Raw genomic sequence first — 24,338 nt, forward strand, 5'->3', positions numbered from 1 at the left:
ATTAAATTCTTACGGGGATGGGTGGGGATGGGTTAAATTCTTGCGGGGACGGGTTGGGATGGGTTAAATTTTTGTGGGGATAGGTGGGAATGGGTAAGATTCCAGTGGGGACGGGTAAGATTCCAGCAGGGACGGGCGGGGATGGGTAAGATTTCTGTTCCCGTGCAACTCTCTACACTGGACTAAGCTCCTCTACCCATCTATAAAATATAAATAAGAATGAAACTACTCAGTTTAAGAGACAGTAAAAATTTAATGAAAAATTTTGTTAGAATAATTAATACATGATTTTAACATTAAACACACAAAACGTTCCATACTAAAAATAACTTTGTTACTATTAATATAACACATTCAAAAGAAGTTTAAGTTTGAACTATGAATAAATTAACAACAAAAATTATTATTTTTGTAAATATAAACTATCCCCCCTGTTTACTAAGCCACGTTAACAGCTGCTGTGCGCTAAAGCTGACATGGCCCATTCACTTTGAACGGGCTGTGTCAGCATTGCCACACGGCTTAGTAAACAGGAGGGTATATTTAACTAAAACATACAAAGGTTATATAATATATGTCCCATTTTTTCTTTGCTAACAGTCTGCTAGGACAGATGCTTTGGCTGTCAAAAAATAAAATAAAATAAAAACTTTTTTCCTTATTATCTTGGAAAACACATAATGGTTAAAAAATAATTTCTGGCCAAGTGTTCTAATTTTTAACACAAAAGTCACCCCTGCTAACTGGCTAATTCAATGTAGTTGTAACACCAGTAATGTAGGCATGTGAATAATAAAGGACTATAAAATAATTAATAATAAGAAACATTGTAACAGAAACCACTGGGTCTACCTAACCCACTTTCTTTACAAATTGTAAATATTAATTTGATGCTAAGTTAAATAATTCAAACAACCTACCAAGAAAACATTTAATAACTTTTAAAACTTTTATTATTGAGAAAGTCGGAAAAAAACTCAAGCATTCTTAACTCAAAATAAAAGGTCACTGCTCTGAATAAATACATACTGTTAATCCGAACCATATCCACAAGTTCAATCAAAAAGTAAAATTAAATTTCTTTTTTGCACAGTAAATAAACTTTCACTTGGTTCAGCCTTTTTCTTTCAAAAGAAAGACGAATAAAAACATACTGTTAATCCGAACCATATCCACAAGTTCAATCAAAAAGTAAAATTAAATTTTTTTTTTGCACAGTAAATAAACTTTCACTTGGTTCAGCCTTTTTCTTTCAAAAGAAAGACGCTTGATTGGAAATATACAATCGCTGTCCAACATGACTGCCATTAGTTAGTGGAATTGTTGGTGACAAGGGATAGCCTGGATATGAATAAGGTCTTGATGTATATGGTAGTACGCTGGGTGTCCCAGAGGACATAGTGGTATTGACTGGGGACATATTATTCACTGGGCTGCGACGAAAATTGTAGTCTGAAAATAAATACAAAATAAGTTTTATTTTACATGTATATTACAAATTCTAATGTGTTCAAAATAATAGTACAGATTATTACACGCAAACTTTTCACGGTATTTCTAGTAACTATATATATATATATATTTTTTTTTTTTTTTTAACAAAGTAAAATTACTTACCTACACTTATTCTCTTAAAAGAGCAGTTCAATGGAGTCACGCACGCAGGTCAAAGAACCACATCACATGTGTAATCAGAAAAATATTTAGAACTTTGTACAATAAATTTTGTAAATGCACAGTAGGAAATCTGTGTGCTACCATTCCCAGTTTCAGTCAATTTAAAGACTGGTTTAGAAACAAAGAAAAGCAGGAGGAAAAGAACAAGATAGAAAAGAAAATCTGAATTGTATAAATGAGCTGCTATTATAAGAGAATGGCAATTACATGCATGTAATTTCATTCTCTCTCATAAGCAGACTCACTGGGAGTCACACATATGGGACTAACTAGTAAAGAGATCTGTTCAAAGAAAAACTGGGAAAGACAAAACAAAGGGCAGCACCAAACAGTGGAGAACAATTGAGCAGAAATTCCATTTGACTCTGAATTTCTTTGTTTTCTTTAACAAGAAACATTAAGCATAGATAAGAAGATAGCTTTGGAAACCAACAATAAAAATGAGTCCCAACAGTAGTTGACTCTGTAGTCTTTCAAGCATGGATAATGCAATATTTGAATCCTGAGAAAAAGTCAAAAGTAAGTTGCTTACCTGCAAATAGTAATCACTGTGGACTGCAGGAAATAGTTGTAATTGTGTTATGTCATTGTTATTATCCTGGATATGGAATTTATATAGCTTTAGAAAAGCTTGGAAGACTTTTTTTGTGTTCCTTCATGTCAGACATACTGTAAACACTTGAACTGTGAGGCCCTTTCAGTCATATAATATAACTTAATAAAAACATTTTTGAACTTCAAAGGGAGTAGGAGGAGGGTGTATCCTGTTGTTCACAAAAAGCACCAGCTACAGGTAAGTAACTTTGCCTTCTCCACTGACATGTACACTAGGTCCACGTGGGCAAACTTCCAAGATAAAGGGTAATCTTGAATTCTCCTTCCCAATTTCCTCCTTAACGCAATCAGTAAAAATGGGTATATGATGAAAAGAATTGAGAAGGAAGTTTTTTAGTCAATTGTAAATAAATTCTTCAGTACTGACTTCCCAAATCTGCTATGCTGATGAAGTCTGTATCTAGATGTAGTAGGCTCACCAAAATGTACCTTCTGCACATACAGAGAGGACCATTGTTGGTGCCTAGTCCTATCCTAACCTTCTAATAGTATGAAGTAATGAAGGACAGACTTGTCTGTGAGGCACTAGGAAGGAGAAATCCCCTCTCAAATGTGGAGGGAAGTATACAGGGCCCTGTAACAAAAAGCCCTGGGTCTTCTTTCCTAAAGAGAATCCGGGAGAGTGGGAGAGGTTGTCAGAGTGTCATGATTTGCAGATAGATATCATTATTAAAGTGGAAATAGTCAAATAAGAATGCATTTGATTAATTTTGCAATAGTTTATGGTGTGCATTGGTAGTCCAGGGTAGAGATATTTTTAGGGATTTAACACCCTTGGTGCACAAGACAAACAGTTTCATACAAGACATCTCAGACTTTATGAACAAATTAAAAAAAAAAAACAACATCAAGCAGCTACCACACTTGGTACAATGTACAATCACTAACAGTAAATTCCCCAAACAGATGGCATAGCCACATGTATAAATTTCTAAAAACATCTACCATGGACCACCAAAACCTGCTAGAATTGTGTAATGAGGAAACTCTGGAAGAAAATAGAGCATTTATGTCAGCTGATAGTGGCAGCAAGGTGCACAGCTGCACACACACGGAAAAAAATCAGAAGCCCTGTCCCTTATGGAGTGGGTTAATTGGGAGAGACTAATTTGGTTAATGGAGAAATTTATAACAATCCAAAGTGAGTGGATCCAGAAATTTGAAAAGATTTAGATACCATTCTAACAGTATTTAAAAGACAAGGACTAAAGTAGGGAGGGGAGAAAAAAAGACTAAAGCAATTGGGCAAATAAACAGAAAAAAAGGTGGGACGTAAAGTGGAGAGGAGGAAATATGGGAGGGAAAGGAGAAGGAAGGGGTACAGAAGAGGAGAAGAAATGGGCTCTAGCTTACACTAGACATAGAAAAATGCATTTTATTTTCAGATTAGTGATTGTAATATGTGACCTGGTAGCTATATACTGAACTTCTTGGGGTAAGCCAGATGCTCTGGAAACCAGAGCAAATCTCTGACTTGAACATATTTCTCACAGAGAATTTATTTGCTAGAAATAAACTGATTATGTTGGCCAATATTCCCTAGTGTCTAATTTCTGGCCAGCCCTGGAGCTGACAATTTTGATGTTCTAATTTTGTATTAAACCCCAAATTATTTTGGGGTAGAAAGCTTATAAAAAGGTGCTTTCAGTTATACGCTCCATGGATAAATCCTTCTTATCTGTTCCCTTCTCCACTACTGCCAACTCCAGACTTCGCGCCTTCTGTCTCGCTGCACCCTACGCCTGGAATAAACTTCCTGAGCCCCTACGTCTTGCCCCATCCTTGGCCACCTTTAAATCTAGACTGAAAGCCCACCTCTTTAACATTGCTTTTGACTCGTAACCACTTGTAACCACTCGCCTCCACCTACCCTCCTCTCTTCCTTCCCGTTCACATTAATTGATTTGATTACTTTATTTATTTTTTGTCTATTAGATTGTAAGCTCTTTGAGCAGGGACTGTCTTTCTTCTATGTTTGTGCAGCGCTGCGTACGCCTTGTAGCACTATAGAAATGCTAAATAGTAGTAGTAGTAGTAGTAGATTACTACAATTTTCCATGGTGATAGTCTACTGGACTTCCCCATTCTTCTCAACTGTAATGACTGCTCACTACTAGCACTACAGAAAATAAGTGTCCCAGACTCAACATCAAAAATCTGGTAGCCACAGCCAGTTGATATTGTGTCATAGCTTAGAAATATAATGTATAGTTATAGATTATTAGATTTGTTATACCGCCATGGCTAACTAGCAGATCTTGGCGGTTTACAAAAATCCGAACAGTTTAAAACAGAAAGGAACTACAAATTTGATAGCAAAGATAATCAATCATACAAGAAAACACTTCCAGACTGGGACACGAGGAGAGAAAAGAGAGGCTGGTGAGAAGGAGCATATCTATATGCCTCTGTGAGTAGTAGGGACCCCCTCTTCGACTTGCCCAAAAACCTCCTGGATGAGGAGGACGGTACAGAAGGTGCCTGGATGGACAGACTATCAATGGTGTCAGTGTGTTGCTTAATGAGATCAGCAACCTCCTGTACCTTCTCTCCAAACAGGTTATCCTCCAGCACGTGGCATACGCCAATTTCTGCTGGACCGCAGGATTCAGGTCACAGACATGGCAGCCATGACAGTCTGTACATTGCTATACTCAGGGCAGAGATGTGGGATGTCACATCAAAAGTATTGTAAGCGCCCCTGGTCAAAAACGTAGGACACACCTTCTGCTGCTTGACCAGCTGGTGAAGAGATTCGGCCTGCTCCAGTTGGAGACAGTTTGCCCAATCAGACATACTGTGCACCAAGTTCCAGCTCATGTATAGCTGGAAAGATTGTATGCAGGACATGAGCTGAGAGGCCCAATACATCTTCCATCCAAAGCAATCCAGAGGTCAAGCTTCTCTGCCAGGGGGTGCCGAAGCAAAGTCCCTGAAACTCCTGGCTCTTTCGAGCGTGGGTTCCACCACTAGGGAATGAGGCAACTGAGGCCTGTCAAAGCCCTGGGAACTTTGGATCCAATACATGGTATCAATCTTTTTGGGAAGGACAGGGACCGACAGAGGGACCTCCCTGTTCTTCACCTGAACATCTTTAAGGATCCAGTGAAATGGTGCCTTAACTGCCTCTCAAGCAGAAGTCGTAGTCCAGGACCTCAAACATCTCAGCCTTGGGCTCGTCCTCCGTATCCAAATGAATAGTAATGGCGGCTGCCATTTCCATAACAAACCCTGGAAGGAATGACACTCTGGTAGAGACTTCCTCCTTTCCTCTGGAGGAGAGGGGTGAGATGAGGTACCATAGGACTGCTCCTTTGAGTAGTACACCTAGGGTACTCGTTAGACGTCCGTGAGCACTCCTCATTTGTGTCAGCAAAGTAAGAGGAACCATGCCCTTGTCTAGAGGGGCATCAAGGTGCAGGCTCCACCTGAGACTCCAGCAAAGCTTCATTCTTTATGTCAAGGGGGTGCCAGCACAGACGGCTGTCAATGCCGGTACTGCATGCGGTCCCAAGGTCAGAGGTTTCACTATAGGCTGAGGGCCTTGCTGGGCAGCAGGAAGAGGCATGGCTGGTGGAAGCACCCCAGACACCTATTAACTCTGCTGAAGAAGCCCTGTCAAATGCTCATGGAGCATGGCCTGGATGTGCTCATCGAGGGCCACCATCAGAAAAGGATGGAGCATTGGTTTAGAAGCACTCTGCTGAACAGTCAGGGTCAGTGCAGGTGCCTGGCCCTGGGTGCATGGAGACCCAAACATCGGCACCTCTACAATAGAGGGAGAGCGGACTGCCTGGTGCGAATGCTTCTTGGGGACCGGATCCCTCGGTACCCTGATGCTTCCAGCACCATTCGTTGAGGTGGATCAATGCTGTTGCTTCTTTGCCTTCGCACGATACTGGTCATTGATATTTCTTAGTGCTGAAGAGGACAATGTCAAATTCTCCATGCCTCCTCGTTGTCGGGTCTGATGCTGACCAATCCCAGGAGCCTTGCACAGAGGCTGGCACCAAGGCAGCTCAATATATGTCCACTTCCAGTGTCTGATAGGGGCCTAGCAGCCATAGGAACCGATGCACCCGATGCAAGGCTCAATGTCGATGGCGAGGATTCGGACTGGGCTACAAAACGTTTCTCTCTCTGAGCCTCTCTGGCCAGCTGAGTGCCTTTAGGCCCCAAACACTGGAGACACAAAGAATGTGTGTCCTTATCAGAGATGGTCTGATTGCACCAAGCACAGCTTAAGCCACTGGATACTTTCAATGACATGAAAGAAAAAACAGCTGTGGCCATATCAAACAACTGAATAGTAAGCAAATCACCCAGAAAAATTAGGAAAAAAGCCCGACCGGAGCTCAGGCCTAACAGGGGCTACTGAGCGTAAAAAAATAATGAAAACCATGGGGAAAAAATGAACTAAAACATAAGGGGAAGTAAAAAAAAACCCAAAAGGGGAAAAACACCAAAGAACACCGGGGAAAAAAATCCTTCAGGGAAGACAAAAAAACTGTTCTAAAAACAACCGCACCAGATGCAGTGAGGGAACCGTGAAGCAGCGTGTCTTCTCCTCACAGTGGATGGAAGAAGATTGCAGGTCCTGTGTTCTCATAGTAGGCGGGAAGGCACTTGGTCATGAGTGGTGACGAAGCTGTCACGTGTTCTTAAGGCTGTATTACTCTTTTTAAATGTTCCACACAAGCTGACATGAATGACATCACACACATTGCCCTCGGAGAATCATTCAGTCTCTCCGATATAGCTTTGTCATCCCTGAGCGCCCCTTTTGCTCCTTGATAACATAACGGTCTAATGGATTCACTCACAGGCTTCCTCCTTCTGATATACCTAAATAAGTTATTACTATGAGTTTTTGCCTTTAGCCTAGTGGTTATTGCAGTGGACTTTGATCCTGGGGAACTGAGTTCAATTCCCACTGCAGCTCCTTGTGACTCTGGGCAAGTCACTTAACCCTCCACTGTCCCTGGTACAAAATAAGTACCTGAATATATGTAAACCGCTTTGAATGTAGTTGCAAAAACCTCAGAAAGGCCGTATATCAAGTCCCATTTCCATATTCTCTTTTAGCATTCTTTATCAATGCTTTGCATCAAAATTGCCAGTGTTGCTTTTTATTTTCTTCATTCAGATCCTTTTCCCATTCTTTGAAGAATGTTCTTTTGGTTCTAATAGCCTCCTTCATTTCACATTTTAACTATGCTGGCCCTTCAGAAGACAACTCCAGAAGTAGGGGGAACCACAATTATCTAGGCCAGAAAGGATAGATGAGGATCATGATTCCCTTGTATTGAAAATCTTCCCTATCAAAGAGATGGGAGGATATGCATACAGACGACCTGTTCCTCAATGGAGAAAGGCAAAATGGAAGAAGGAACCAACTGAAAATAATAAGAAACTGCATAAGGAATGTCAAGTTAAATGCAAAGTGCTGATAAGGACAGCAAAGGAGGAATTTAAAATAAATAAAAGATTGCGTTGGAGGCAAAAACATATAGAGGGGCATTTTTGACCTGGGACGCCCATCTCTAAGGGCAGCGCTGCGAAGGGGCAGGGCCAACCGTATTTTCAAACAAGATGGGCGTCCATCTTTCGTTTCGATAATACGGTTGGGGCTGGCCAAATGTCAGAGATGGCCGGGTTTGAGATACCAAGGCCCGCCATCTCAAACCTGGCCAAATCCAAAGCATTTGGTCGTGGGAGGAGCCAGCATTTGTAGTGCACTGGTCCCCCTGACATGCCAGGACATCAACCGGGCACCCTAGAGGGCACTTCTAAAAATTAAAAAAATAAAATAAAAATAGCTTCCAGATGCATAGCTCCCTTACCTTGGGTGCTGAGCCCCCCAAATCCCCCCCAAAACCCACTCCCCACAACTCTACACCATTGAAGGGGAGCACCTACATGTGGGTACAGTGGGTTTCGGATGGGTTTTGAATGGCTCCCATGTTCCACCACAAGTGTAACAGGTGGGGGGGTGGATGGGACTGGGTCCGCCTGCCTGAAGTCCACTGCACCCACTAAAACTGCTCCAGGGATCTGTATACTGCTGCCATGGACCTGAGTATGACATTTGAGGCTGGCAAAAAAAGTTTTTAAAGTTGTTTTTTTGAGGGTGGGAGGGGGTTAGTGACCACTGGGGGAGTCAGGGGAGGTGATTCCCGATTCCCTCCGGTGGTCATCTGGTCAGTTTGGGCACTGTTTTGGACTTGGACCTGAAAAAAAAGGGACCAAATAAAGTGGACCAAATTCTCGCCAGGGACGCCCTTCTTTGACAAATAGAAGAGTAGTAAATCTCCTGGATCAGATGGTATTCATCCCAGTGTACTGAAATAATTGAAAAATGAACTTGCGGAACTATTGATAGTAATAAGTAATTTATCTTTAAAATAAAGCGTGGTACTGGAAGATTGGAGGGTGGTCAATGTAACGCCGATTTTTTAAAAAGGTTCCAGGGGAGATCCGGGAAATTATAGACCGGTGAGTCTGACGTCGGTGCTGGGGAAAATGGTAGAGGCTATTATCAAAAACAAAATTACAGAGCACATCCGAGGACTTGGATTACTGAGACCAAGTCAGCACGGCTTTTGTGTAGGGAAATCTTGCCTGACCAATTTACTTCAATTCTTTGACGGAGTAAACAAACATGTGGACAAAGGGGAGCCGGTTGATATTGTGTATCTGGATTTTCAAAAGGCGTTTGACAAGGTACCTCATGAAAGGCTACAGAGGAAATTAGAGGGATTAAAAACTGGCTGAAGGATAGGAAACAGTGGTGTTAAATGGGCTATACTCACAATGGAGAAGGGTAGTTAGTGGGATTCCTCAGGGGTCTGTGCTAGGACTGCTGCTTTTTAATATATTTATAAATGTATGTTTTTGTAGACTCCTGATGCAGGCCTGACGGCCGAAACATGACGTTGTGTCGAGTCTTCAAAACCTCCAATAAACTTTTGATTTAAGCACATCGTCCTGTTTCTGATATCCTTGGTCGCTCTCCCACTTTTTGTACTTTACAAAGTTCTTCAAAGTCGTTAACTCGTGACAGGATTGTGAAAAATTACAAGACGACCTTACGAGTGGAGACTGGGCGTCTAAATGGCAGATGACGTTTAATGTGAGCAAGTGCAAGGTGATGCATGTGGGAAAAAAGAACCCGAATTATAGCTACGTCATGCAAGGTTCCACGTTAGGAGTTACGGACCAAGAAAGGGATCTGGGTGTCGTCGTCGATAATACACTGAAACCTTTTGCTCAGCAAATAGAATGTTGGGTATTATTAGGAAAGGTATGGAAAACAGGTGTGAGGATGTTATAATGCCGTTGTATCGCTCCATGGTGCGACCGCACCTTGAGTATTGTGTTCAATTCTAGTCGCCGCATCTCAAGAAAGATATAGTAGAATTGGAAAAGGTGCAGTGAAGGGCGACTAAAATGATAGCAGGGATGGGATGACTTCCCTATGAAGAAAGACTAAGGAGGCTAGGGCTTTTCAGCTTGGAGAAGAGACGGCTGAGGGGAGACATGATAGAGGTATATAAAATAATGAGTGGAATGGAACAGGTGCATGTGAAGCGTCTGTTCACACTTTCCAAAAATACTAGGACTAGGGGGCATGCGATGAAACTACAGTGTAGTAAATTTAAAACAAATTGGAGAAAATGTTTCTTCACCCAACGCGTAATTAAACTCTGGAATTCATTGCCGGAGAATGTGGTGAAGGCGGTTAGCTTAGCAGAGTTTAAAAAGGGGTTAGACGATTTCCTAAAGGACAAGTCCATAAACCACTACTAAATGGACTTGGGAAAAATCCACAATTCCAGGAATAACATGTATAGAATGTTTGTATGTTTGGGAAGCTTGCCAGGTGCCCTTGGCCTGGATTGGCCGCTGTTGTGGACAGGATGCTGGGCTCGATGGACCCTTGGTCTTTTCCCAGTGTGGCACTACTTATGCACTTATGTACACCTTTCACCAAGGACTTCAAGTAAAGGTTCATGTAGAACAGGTAGGTTTAGTTGCAATAAATGAGCATCAAGGCCTGAAACACTTTTCTCCCAGAGGAATCCAGAGTCTAAGCCTCCCCGCCTGGGGAAGCCGAGGCATAAACTCCTTGACAGCTTTACAAAAATAAAGTAAAGTCGAGCACTAAGTTATGGTCAGATCAAGAGAGAGGAAAAAGATTTTCTCAATGCTTTCCCTGTCGAAGCACAGCCCTTGAAAAAACCCACAAGCGAAACAGATGGGGCCACCGTCGGGCAACAGATAAGTGCTCGACTTTACTTTATTTTTGTAAAGATGCTTTAGAGCACTCCATGAGAATCAGTGAAGGTTTTTATGAACCAAAGAAAATTTGAAGTTAGCATTGATATTGTCAATATATTTAAAAAATTTTCTTGTAAAAAGAGCAAAATTGTTAAAATCTATTTGGAAATAAATTAAAAGTTAAAATAATTCTTTCCAAGCAAGGTTTTTATGACCAGTGATGAACACCACGCCCCCAGTTAAAGCCGCTGAAAACTGAAAGTAAGCGGTTGGGCATTTTGAGGTCTTTTCCTTGCTTTTTAGAAATATTTTGTTAAAATCAAACATTATATTTCCATATAAATTTTATTGGATTCCTCTTTATATGTTTGGTCCCATAACCAAGACAAAATATTGAATTCACTCACCTGAAGGATGAAGCACCTTTGGGATGAGGGTAGAGAAAAGGCCCCACAAAGCTCCACTGGGTCGTGTGTGCCTGCGTGGTCACATTAGAGCTTCGCAGAGCCTTTTCTCTATCCACCTCAAGACAGTGCTGCATCCTTCAGGTGGGCTAATTCAATTTTTCTGCCATAAATAGTTATTAACCGTCCTTGGAGTTGCTAGTGAGATTCCACCTAAAGTGTTGCATTTAACTTTGGGGGCTGCACATTGGAAAGGACATAGAAACCTAGAAAAAAGTAGGCAGATAAAGACCATATGGCCCATCCAGTCTGCCCAATCATGCCATTTATTCTCACTATCACTTCCTTAGAGATCTTATGTACTTGTCTCAAGCTTTCTTTAATTCTGAGACTGTTTTCGTCTCTACTGCTTCCACCGGGAGGCCATTCCGTGAATTCACCACCCTTTCCATGAAGAAATATTTCCTCAGGTTACTTCTGAGTCTATCCCCTTTCACCTTCATCCTATGCCCTCTCATTCAATCTTCCTTTCATTTGAAAGAGACTCGTCTCCTGTGCAATTATGCCATATATTTAAATGTCTCTATCATATATCCCCTCTCCTGCCTTTCTTCCAAAATATACATACTGAGATCTTTAAGTTTGTCCCATACTCATTATGATGAAGACCACTGACCATTTTTGATTTCTATTGATAACCTTTAAGAGTGGACTAACATGGCTACCACACCTCTTTATACCAGTTTTATAAAGACAAAAAGTATATATGTGCCTTTATAAAATGGCACCCAGATCTATCCCCAGTACACATTTTACAAAATACAAGTCAGCATACATTGTAACTCCGCTATGTGCGTATGACTATAAAAACTATTGTCCACATGAAAACTATGCTTTACACACAGAAAATGCTTTGTAAAATTACCCTTTTGGTGACTAAAACTTAGGGAGCCTAAAAAGGGTATTTTCAAAGCACTTATGCTTACAAAGGTACGTAACCTATAGAACTTTAAGTGCTTTGAAAATGAGCCCCTTAATGAAACACGGAACATTTTTTTAAATAAACTGATCAAAAAGCAATAAATATTCTCACAGCCTGATTCAAAAGCGCTTATCCAAGTAGCACCACCTGCTACCTAGATAAGTGGAACTGACCAGGACCACGATCCAGGGTCAAGTGAGAAAATATCCAGAAAAACTGCTGTCATACGTTGTCCAGAAAGTTATCCAGATGGCCGCACTTATTATCACAGTAAGCCAGATAACGGCAGCAGTTTCTGACATTCCCAGATATTTGCCAGTGCTGAATATCCAGGAGTATATTGTCTCAGTTACAAACACTCCGGAGACAGGAAAACATCTACAGTACCTGAATGTAACCACCCTGAACTACTGAGAAAGGCACACACTAAATCCAAATCTCAATATATTTAAACAACACAGCCAGTGTTTAATAAAAATGCTGACTAGAGTTTAAATATTGACCAATCAATGCCTTAACACAATATAACATTATAGAAAAACATAACATTAAGCTATAATACAAATTAAAAAAAACATCATTTAATGCAAACTTTTAATTAAAATGAATAAATATGTTTAAAAACATACCTAAATGTAGCAGTGTAAACTGTGCTGCCAATTCTTTTGCATCTTCTAATGCTGTACACAATTTGTCTGGCATGAAATAACTATGGGTATTATTTGCAATAGTCGGAATGACTACCTTATAAACCAATAATACTTTTCCATCTTGATTTGAGGTTGAATACAAATAGTATTCTGGTGGTGTCCAATTATTTTTGTTGCAGTAGTAATCTAAATGTGTAACAGCAGAATGAAAATGGTTGGATTTTAAAGAATACATACTAATTGGAGTGAGCTTTGTTCCTGGATAAAATGGATAAGTGCACCTTTCAAGTTCAGGTGAGCTTGGACTTGGCTGACCATTAAGACGAGCTGGAAGACTTGGGGGCCTTCCTAAAGGCTTTTGACTCCCATCTTCTTTATTTACAAATGTTAGAAGATTTTCAGAGTTAGGACTAATCTGACCATTCAAATGCTGTCTCCAAGTCCCTTCTTTATTTACAGGTTTTGCCAAAGTTACTTCAATACTTGCCCCATCAATACATTTCCCATTCATTATGGACATAGCAGCAACTGCATCTTCTCGATTAAAAAAGTGTACAAAAGCATAGTCTCTCAATTTCTTCACACGTTCAACTGATCCGGATTTGAATTTATTAAATTCTGCTTTAATTGTGTCTTCTGTAGTAGAAATCATTAAGTTCCTCACATACAGTACTTTGACTCTCTGCATTGTTTCCTCATCAACTTCCTTTTCTGGGTCAGCCCAGTCTACCTGAATAGTATGACCCCAAAGCTGGAATGTTCCTGCAACAGAAAAGATTATTAACCTTGCAGATTATTTTAATTTTTTTTTCATTTTATGCTTTCTCCTTTGGTCTCACAAGAAAATAAAAAGAACCTGACTTTTTGGATACCACATCTTTATTTTGTTCTTTCATGAGCACAACGAAGTCATGCAAATCTGTTTATGTAGATGACCCTTAACTAGCAAGAAAAACTAATTAGGAAAAGAATCAAACTTGCATTCTGTAAATACATGAAGTGTATCTTGAAGAAAAGGAAAAATTATGTCTATCTACCAGCGGAAGGAGACAGAGAAAAATATTTCATGTAATTTAAGCTTAAAGGGTATCATGCAGCCTGGAATGTTCTCTGTTTAGATTAGCTAAGCAGTGTCTAGACTGTATTTACTGGTCTTTATTGAAACTTGAGCATACTGAACCCACTCAGGCAAAACGTTTTATGCAGAAAAGCAGGCGTAAAGTCCACTAGAATCCAGGTGGTTCACTGATTCAGGAAGCATGTGAAATTGATCAAGGAGAAAACAACTGAAAGCAGAATGAGAAAAGTCATTGAAAGAGATGGACGGGTATCTAAACTGATCTGGCATGACTAAAGGAAAGAAAATAATCAGGTAAGATTTCCCTTCCTTGTCGTCATACCACACCAGTCTATATGTAATCCGTTGGGTTGGTCGTGAGCCCTTGGGCCCTGGCCGAGGCCAGCAGGGCGCCGACCCAGGCCAAGGGGAGACCGACCCACCACCACACACCCCAGCTACACAATGCCCCTAAGCTACCCCTTCCCGCAGTCCCTCAGGAAGAAGGGAAATAGGCAAACAGGCGGGCCTCGCAGCTGAACCGGAACCCATGCACACAGAGCCACTCGTTTGGGCCTCACGGCCGAACGGGAACCCAGACACACACACAGGGAGGGGTGAAAGAACCCAGAGGGCCCCCGGGACCCTTAAGATGCCAGACACGCGCTGAACCCCAGCAATAGGGCAGAGGAAGAAACAAAAGAACCAGAGCGGACCATGCCCACCCAGGGGACTAGCGCAGGACAGGGAACTAACACAGCCCCCAAAAGGGTAGGAAGCCCCCCAGGCAGAAGCCAGAGGAACCAGACACAAAAAGGGAGGCAGAAAGCCTATGCCTTACTCCCACAGCAGACAGAGGCAGAGATACAGCACACAAAGGGTTAAGCTGGCAGGGCCAGCACATGAGAGAGAGAGAGAGAGAGAGAGAGAGAGAGAGAGAGAGAGCTCCTATAACAACAAACAAGCCGAGAGAAAGCTCCCCACAGAGGGGAAGCACAGCCCTACTAAACAACACACCGTAAGAGACAGGGACACAGCACACACAGAACACAAAGGGTTACTCACTGCACAGGGGGAGAGAAATCCTTCAAACAAACAAACAATGGAGATAACACTCTCACTCAGCCCAGAGCCCAGGAGGCTGAACAACGCCCAGCCCCCACTAACAAACGAGCAGCTGGCCCTGATTACAGAGCTACGCACACACACGCAGCAGCAGCTAACCCAGAGGGAAGGAAAAGAAAACTCTAACACAAACACAGATCCCTGTCAGAACCCAGAGCATGTTCTGAGAGAAAACTATCCGGCTTTCCAGTTACCACCAAGTGTAAGTAACGTCAAAGCAGAGGGACTCGTCAGCTGCAGGCTAAAGTACTATGCCCTGATGTCAGCCCAACCCTGGCAGCCAATCAGAAGAGACATACCCCTCCCCCTCAGCCATACCGGCAGAATCATAACACTACATCCCAGATCAATGGGATGTAGCAAAGTAGTAACCACAGAGAGACACAAACCAACCAACCTCGGTCCCCAAAGGGAGAAGAGGACACCCATAGCCCTGATCTACAAAAGACAGCAAAGAGGGGAATAAATGAAGAAGAAGAGTACCAATGCCAAATGGTTGAACTATAAGCAAAACGAGAGAGACTGCTGAACTAGGCCACAACGGACACCAGAAGGTGAAGAATATTCACCAAACATATGGAACAGGCAGCAGAAGAATCCAGCCACGATAGCGTAGGAATAAGACTGGAATAAATATGCCAGATTGAACTAGGATCCCCAACTAGAATAGAGGAGGCGCCCTAGTCCCACAGTGTGTGAAAGCTATTGGCCAGATCCCAACAAAGACTGAATATGGCCAGAAATAAAGGTAAAAAAAAGACACAAACTGCATTACCACACTGTCCAGCTGGAGAAAGGCTTGTAGGCTGAGGGACAGAAATGCCAATGGGACCATCAAATGGAAGAAGTGTGCCACACAGACACTATCCAGCTTATTTTCGAAAGAGAAAGACGCCCATATTTTGACCCAAATCGGGATGGGTGTCTTTCTCCCATGGGCGCCCAAATCGGTATAATCGAAAGCCGATTTTGGGCGTCTTAAACTGCAATCTGTCACGGAAACGGCCAAAGTTGACGGGGGCGTGTCGGAGGCGTGGTGAAGGCGGGACTGGGGCGTGTTTATCGGCCGAGGAGAGATGGGCGTCCTCGGCTGATAATCGAAAAAAGGCGTTTTTAGCGAGAATTTGTGTCACTTTTTTTGGACCCTTTTTTTTCACGAACAAGTCTCAAAAAAGTGCCCTAATTGACCAGATGACCACCAGAGGGAATCTGGGATGACCACCCCTGACTCCCCTAGTGGTCACTAACCCCTTCCCACCCAAAAAACTACTTTAAAAACTTTTTTTTCCAGCCTGTATGCCAGCCTCAAATGTCATACCCAGCTCCATCACAGCAGTGTGCAGGTCCCTGGAGCAGTTGTTAGTGGGTGCAGTGGACTTCAGCCAGGTGCACCCAGGCCCATCCTCCCCTACCTGTTACACTTGTGCTAGTAAATGGGAGCCCTCCAAACCGCCCCCAAACCCACTGTACCCACATCTAGGTGCCCCCCTTCAGCCATAAGTGCTATGGTAATGGTGTAGAGTTCTGGGGAGTGGGTTTTGGGGGGGATTTGGGGGGCTCAGTCTTAGAAAGAAAATAAAAATATAAGAGAGGGATGTAAATATTATTAACTAGTTTCCATTTTGTACAATCCCTTTTCCCTATAGTTTTAAACTGAAAATTTTCTCTAGAGATAGAAACTTAACAGCCAATAGTATAAAAAGGATAGTAACTAGGCTTAAACTATTCTAAAAGAAAGTTATTCTCTGTTCTTGCCTGCTGGAGAGGTAGCACTGCAGTTGACCTGAATTAGGTGTGAATGAAGGTGTGAGGAAGAAGAACAGTTGCTAAGGTTACTAAGGGCAATTTGATTACTGGGCTAGCTTCAAAGGGTTTATTTGAAATAGTCTCCTTAGAATCCAAACTATACAGAGAGGAAAGATCCCACTCAACTTTCTTTCTGTGACATGCTATTATTCTGAGATTGGTAATTTAAAGATTAGGGTTTAAAAAAGAAATTGTAGGATACTGATAAACACAGTTAGAATTTTAAAATTAAAAAAGCAAGCAAATTTTATTAGCAAATCTCCATACCCTTTTCCCCATAGTTTTAAAACTTGAAGTTTCTGCCACAGTTTAAAGATTAGGGTTTAAAAGAGGACTTGTAGGATATTGATAAACACAGTTAAAATTTTAAAATAATCCCCTCCGAAGGGACACCACCTTGTAGTGGTGGAGGTAGGGTTACCATTTTTTGTCCTTAAAAAAAGAGGACACTTGCCCCGCCCGTGCCCCGCCCCCACTTCCCACCATTTCCACGCCCCTTTCAAGCCCTTGCCCCGCCCCTTGTCGCACTTCGCCCCACCCCCTGTCACATTTTCCCTTCCCCCTGGTCACCCCTCGGCCTCACCTCCCCTCCCCCCCCCCCGGCTCTGTCACCACCTCTCCCCTTACTCACGATCTTCCCTGGTGGTGTAGTGACGTTCGGGGCATGACCAAACATAAAATCAGTTTTCAGAAACATCATACCTTTCGGCGTCTTTGTCCTGAATTAGTTTCCTTGAAATAATGATGACAAAGTCTGCGTATCATCCGTTCGTTATCTTGTGCTTCTACCTGGGGTTTCGGTGACTTTGAGTTTGGAGGGGAGCCTGCTCCACCATTTCTTTTGGGAGTAGATTTCAGGGACATTGAGTGAGCTTGTGTTTCTGCACCTTCCTTGCTTATTGATGGAAACATGTGTGCGTGGGGTCCAAATGCTGGGACGGGATTACTAAGGGCCGGTGCACCTGGTTTTCTAGATCTTTCTTATTTGTTGCTGATGGCACACGCTCAAGGTGTGATATTTTCATAATCAGTTTTCTGCTCTGGGTGTAGCTTTAATTCTCCAAAAGAATGTACCTAGACAAATTAGAGGCTGCTCCATATGACTGGCGGGCTGAGAAGGCGGCAAGCTGCAGTACAGTAGCAACTGCGCCTGCATGCAGCGTCCAGCGTCATCATCAGCTGATCAGGCAGGCGCTGGCTGGCACGCACACAGACGCTGCCGGCCTGTGTAACCTGCCTGCGCTGCGTTGGCCCACGCATCAGAGGACGAGGAGTCGAGGACAGAGATGACGTGATGCTGTTGCCAACCCCCTCCGCCGACATGGTAAGTGAAGGGCGGAGTCAGCGGACCCTCTCGGCAACGTTACAGGATAGCGGTAGGGTTACCATTCGTCCGACGAAACCCGGACAAATCGGGGAAATGCGGAAATCCGCCCGGACTCCCCACGGCGCCCTCAAAAAGAGGACATGTCCGGGGAAATCCGGACGAATGGTAACCCTAGGTGGAGGGGCTTCTGTGTTTCAGTGACTCAGAGGGCTATGCTGAAGGGTTACCCATATCAGACAGGCCTCTGAGGAGAAACCAAAGAGTGTCCCAAACTGGGAGAGTGGTAAGATGGCTACCTGAAGTTCGTATGCCCAACTGCCCTCTAAAGTTTCGTCTTTACGTAAATTTTCTCTCTGCAATTGCAGTTACCTTAACTGAGAGGGAGGGGACAACTGCCGGTCAGCCGCCGATGGCCAGCGTTTTGTCCCCTGAGCAGCAAGTGCGGGACCACTGCACGACGAACTGCCCACAGATGAAAGGGTTGGCGAGTCCTTTGATTAGCACTGGCGAAGGAGCATTGACACTCCTGGACCTGGAAAAAACAACTCCATCGCTCCCGAATTATTCAACTACCATGTCCAAAGGAGTGGAGGAGTGAGTTAGAGGCATATGCTGAAACGGAGGACGTTTACAGCAGAACCTGAAGCGGCGGAACCACTCCTAAACACCTAAGAGAAATCAACTTGGAGTTTTTGGCTCCCGTGGAGGTTACTATTGAATACCATCTGGAAGGCGCTTCGGGACCTAACGGTGGCAGTAAATAATTTTGTTTCAGATATAATTTTATTAGAGAGTTACATGGACAATTCAACTGAACCCTTTGAGAATAAAAAATTGATATAACAAATGATTCCACATGAGCAAGAAGTGATTATGATTTTGAAAATGATAATAGGCCAGAAACTTTGAATAATAAAATGAATATTATTATAGATGATTAATATCGAAATTATTGTTTTTCCCAGAGTTCCGGGTATGACTCCTAAAGTTTTCCTCAGAAATATTTCCTCAAATTATTACTTTAAAAGGAGTGAAGCCTGTGAAAACTGGGATTACTTTAATCAGTGGGATTTGAATTACAGACTTAAGTATATGTATTGTTAAATAACTTCTGGTTTTTAAAAGAGAAAGAATGTAATCAGATGTATTATTTCTAATATTTATTTATTTAACAAATTTATACCCCACATTTTCCCACTAGTCGCAGGCTCAATGTGGCTTACACAATACTGTAGGGCAGACTACAGTTCAGTAAAATACAGATAACTGAGTGCCTGAGTGATGTTATTGGACAATAAGTATGTTTTCAATGAAATGATTTGACTATACACCGTATTGGCCTTGAAGAAGCCAACCAAACGATCAATGTGGAATAATGAATTAGACGAGTAATATCTGGGGATAATCAGGTTATTACCACGTTTTTTTTCCTGTTTGTTGTTTAATTGATCTCCTTATCTTGTTTCACTCTCCCCATTTAGTGGTCTAAGGAAGAGAATACAATTACCTGACTTAGTAACATAGTAGATGACGGCAGAAAAAGACCTGCATGGTCCATCCAGTCTGCCCAACAAGATAAACTCATATGTGCTACTTTTTGTGTATACCTTACCTTGATTTGTATCTGTTATTTTCAGGGCACAGACCGTATAAGTCTGCCCAGCAATATCCTCGCCTCCCAACCACCAGCCCCGCCTCCCACCACCGGCTCTGCCACCTAATCTCAGCTAAGCTTCTGAGAATCCATTCCCTCGGAACAGGATTCCTTTATGTTTATCCCACGCATGCTTGAATTTCGTTACCGTTTTCCTCTCCACCACCTCCCGCGGGAGAGCATTCCAAGCATCCACCACTCTCTCCATGAAAAAATACTTCCTGACATTTTTCTTGAGTCTGCCCCCCTTCAATCTTGTATCGTGCCCTCTAGTTCTACCGCCTTCCCATCTCCGGAAAAGGTTTGCTTGCGGATTAATACCTTTCAGATATTTGAACATCTGTATCGTATCACCCCTGTTTCTCCTTTCCTCCAGGGTATATATGCTCAGGTCAGCAAGTCTTTCCTCATACGTCTTGTAACGCAAATCCCATACCATTCTCGTAGCTTTTCTTTGCACCGCTTCAATTCTTTTTACATCCTTAGCAAGATACGGCCTCCAGAACTGAACACAATACTCCAGGTGGGGCCTCACCAACGACTTATACAGGGGCATTAAAACATCTTTTCTTCTGCTGGTCACTCCCCTCTCTATACAGCCTAGCAACCTTCTACTTACGGCCACCGCCTTGTCACACTGTTTCGTCACCTTCAGATCCTCATATACTATCACCCCAAGATCCCTCTCCCCGTCGGTACCTATCAGACTCTCCCTGCCTAACACATACGTCTCCCTTGGATTTCTACTCCCTAAGTGCATCACTTTGCATTTCTTCGCATTGAATTTTAATTGCCAAACCTTAGACTATTCTTCTAGCTTCCGCAGATCCTTTTTCATGTTTTCCACTCCCTCCCGGGTGTCCACTCTGTTACAAATCTTAGTATCATCTGCAAAAAGGCAAACTTTACCTTCTAACCCTTCAGCAATGTCACTCACAAATATATTGAACAGAATCGGTCCCAGCACCGATCCTTGAGGCACTCCACTACTCACCTTTCCCTCCTCCGAGCGAATTCCATTTACCACCACCCTCTGGCGTCTGTCCGTCAACCAGTTCCTAATCCAGTTCACCACTTCGGGTCCTATCTTCAGCCCGTCCAGTTTGTTCAAGAGCCTCCTGTGGGGAACTGTGTCAAAAGCTTGAAATAATTCCTATATATTACTTTCTCTGTATTTCCAGCAAGTTGTTTTATCGCTTGTAAAAATTTAAATGGTTATAAATAAAAAAAAATTGTAAATTTTTTAATAATAATTTTAAAAAAGCAAGCAAACTTTATTAGTTAGTCTCCATACCCTTTTCCCCATAGTTTGAAACCTTGAAGTTTCTGCCACAGCATCAACAGTCTCTAGAAGGCACAGAAGGGCCCAGTTCAGTCCTCATTCCCACCCACCCCTAGCTCAACTCTTTATTTATAGTCAATTATTCAAATTAAGACAACAAGCGGGGAATTTTCAATTTCATTATAGTCTAAATTTAATTTAGTTTCTAAGAAGCAAACCCTAAATAAACTACAACAGTCAAAAGGATCATTATATTCATCTGATATCCCTAGTACCTTAAGAAGTTTTAATTAAACAACTCTATAATACTAAGACAGTAGTCCAGCATCGAGAGGGGTGCTATCCAGTCTTTTGCATTGAGTGTCACATGTATGATTATCTCCCAGTTGGTAAGATGTCATATGTGTGTGCTCGATGCAAAGAGCTCCTAGCTATCAGAAAATGAGTCCGTTTTCTTGAGGTTAGAGTAGCAGACTTGGAGGGCCTGAGGGAGACAGAGGCACATAGAGGCCTACAGGGACGTTATAGAGAAGTCCCACCTCTAAACTGGCAGCCTCTGTGCTGCCTTGGAGGAGGGACGCCTTTTAGAAGGAGAGAATCAACCTGGTGAGTCATGAAAATCCTGTAGACAAGACCAGCACACCAGGGAATGCAATATCCTGTCGCACCAAGGATGTGTCTCCAGGAGCTAGTGCCCAGGTGGGAAGGGTTAGGAAAGCTGTTATAGTTGGTGATTTGATCATCAGGCATGTAGATAGCTGGGTGGCTGGTGGACATGAGGATCGCCTGATCACTTGCCTGCCTGGTGCGAAGGTGGCGGACCTCATGTGTCAACTAGATAGGATTTTAGGTAGTGCTGGGGAGGATATGGCTGTCTTGGTACATGTGAGAACTAATGAAATAGGAAAATGTGGGAGAGAGGTTCTAGAAGACAAATTTAGGTTCATAGGTGGAAAGTTCAAATTCAGAACCTCTAGGGTAGCATTTTCTGAAGTACTACCTGTTCCACGCGCAGGGCCCACTAGACACACAGAGCTCCGGATTCTCAATGGTGGATGAGACGATGGTGAAGAGAGGAGGGTTTTAGATTTGTTAGCAAATGGGTAACATTCTAGGGAAGGAGGAGCCTATTCCAAAAGGATGGGCTCCACCTTAACCAGGGTGGGACCAGGCAGTTGGCATCGGCATTTAAAAAGGAGATAGAGCAGATTTTATACTAGAGAGGTGGGGATGGCCAACAGTCCTTCAAAAGCGCATGGTTCCAAATAAGGTATCTTATAAAGATATCACCAAAATAAGGATAGGGTATCCCGATAGTGAGGTTCTAAAAGAGACCACAGTACATCAGGTGTCCTTAAATAAAAATAAAAATCAGACAAAAGATTGCAAATTAATACTGTCATATTGTAAATAGGAACAACAAACATAGTTTGAAATGTCTATATGCGAATGCCAGAAGCTAAGAAATAAGATGGGAGAGAATATATTGCACTAAATGAAAAATGAGCTGTAACAGGCATCTTTGAGACCCGGTGGAAGGTAAAATTATGTATAATCATACCTGATAATTTTCTTTCCATTAATCATAGCTGATCAATCCATAGACTGGTGGGTTGTGTCCATCTACCAGCAGGTGGAGATAGAGAGCAAACTTTTGCCTCCCTACATGTGGTCATGTGCTGCCGGAAACTCCTCAGTATGTTCTCTATCTCAGCAGGTGGTGGTCACACACAGCAGCAGCTCTGGCTAGGTCTCCAAGCCTAATTTTTAGGTTTTGTTGAGTACCTGGGGTTGAGGGCTCTTCTTGAGCTCCATCCGCAGGACTCAGCACTTAGAGAATTACACCCACGAAGGGACACTCTGCCCAGCTCACCACCGCCGAAACGGGGGAGGGGAATTAACCCAGCTCATCCCCACACAAGTGGGGGAGGGGAATCCGTCCAGCTCATCCCCGCGGAGCGGGGGAGGGACACCACACCCGCCGATGCGGGGGGATCTGGCTTATCCTGCAACCGCAACCGCGGGAGGAGCTGACTGACCCTAACACCGCCGAAGCGGGAGGTGTACAAAGCTGCCCTACAGCCGCACGAAGCGGGAGGGAGTGCCGGCAGAATTTATGTCTCAATCCAGCCCCGTAAAACGGGGGGGAGAGGAATGCAGCAGCTCACTGTAACACAAACTCGTCTCAACTCTTGAAGAATCCAAGTGAAAAAACTTGAACACGAAGTCTTTCTGAAGTAACTGAAGACTAAACTTGAACCTGAAATGCAACCAGAATAAAAACAGTACAGATATCTGGGAGGGGCTATGGATTGATCAGCTATGATTAATGGAAAGAAAATTATCAGGTATGATTATACATAATTTTACCTTCCATATCATCAAGCTGATCAATCCATAGACTGGTGGGATGTACCGAAGCAGTACTCACCCAGGGCGGGACATTGAAATCCCTGACCTCAACACTGAAGCTCCAAACCGGACCTCCGCCCGTGCAGCCACCGTCAAACGGTAATGCTTGGAGAATGTATGAGCCGAAGCACAAGTTGCCGCCTTGCATATCTCTTCCAAGGAGACGGATCCGGCCTCTGCCATCGAGGCCGCCTGAGCTCTCGTGGAGTGAGCCTTCAGCTGGATAGGCGGCACCTTCCTTGCGGCCACATAAGCCACTGCAATGGCTTCCTTGACCCATCTTGCCACTGTAGGCTTAGCAGCCTGCAGACCCTTACGAGGACCTGCAAACAGGACAAACAGATGATCCGATTTCCGGAAATCATTGGTCACTTCCAAGTATCTGATGATGACTCGTCTCACATCCAGAAATTTAAGAGCAGAGTACTCCTCTGGGTAGTCCTCCCTACGAAAGGAAGGGAGACAGAGCTGCTGATTCACATGGAAGCGAGAAACAATCTTGGGCAGGAAGGAAGGCACTGTGCGAATAGTCACTCCTGCCTCAGTGAACTGCAGAAAAGGCTCTCGACATGAGAGCGCCTGGAGCTCGGAAACTCTTCTGGCTGAAGTGATAGCCACCAAAAAGACTGCTTTCAACGTCAGGTCTTTCAGAGATGCCCTCGACAAGGGTTCAAAAGGCGGCTTCTGCAATGCTCTTAGTACCAGGTTGAGATTCCACGCAGGCACCACTGAGTGCAGAGGAGGGCGCAGGTGATTAACTCCCTTGAGAAAGCGCACCACATCTGGCTGCGAAGCCAGGGAAGCACCCTTCAGGCGGCCCCTGAAGCAAGCCAGAGCCGCTACCTGGACTTTAAGGGAACTGAGCGACAGGCCTTTCTCCAGACCTTCTTGCAGGAACGCCAACACTGAAGAAATTGGAGCAGTGAAGGGAGAAAGTGAGCCTGCTTCACACCACGCTGCAAAGGTACGCCAAACCCTGGCGTAAGCAGTAGAAGTAGAGCGCTTCCTCGCTCTCAGCATAGTGGCGATGACCTTGTCTGAGAAGCCCTTCTTCCTCAGACGCTGCC

The 24,338-nt window shown here is 43.3% G+C and overlaps 1 protein-coding gene across 1 annotated transcript in view; it reads right to left on the reverse strand.

Moving 5' to 3' along the window:
• Positions 1-1,238: 1,238 nt before the first annotated feature.
• Positions 1,239-24,338, reverse strand: part of RBM46 (RNA binding motif protein 46) — a 53,601-nt gene continuing 30,501 nt past the window's right edge. Inside the window, exons 3-4 of the mRNA XM_030192688.1 lie at positions 12,588-13,370; positions 1,239-1,452 (exon numbers count right to left, since the gene is read on the reverse strand). Of these exons, the coding sequence (XP_030048548.1) occupies positions 1,253-1,452; positions 12,588-13,370 (983 nt within the window). The 3' untranslated portion in view covers positions 1,239-1,252. The remainder of the gene's footprint in view (positions 1,453-12,587; positions 13,371-24,338) is intronic.

Source organism: Microcaecilia unicolor, chromosome 2 (assembly GCF_901765095.1).
Source record: "Microcaecilia unicolor chromosome 2, aMicUni1.1, whole genome shotgun sequence".
Taxonomy (NCBI): domain Eukaryota; kingdom Metazoa; phylum Chordata; class Amphibia; order Gymnophiona; family Siphonopidae; genus Microcaecilia; species Microcaecilia unicolor.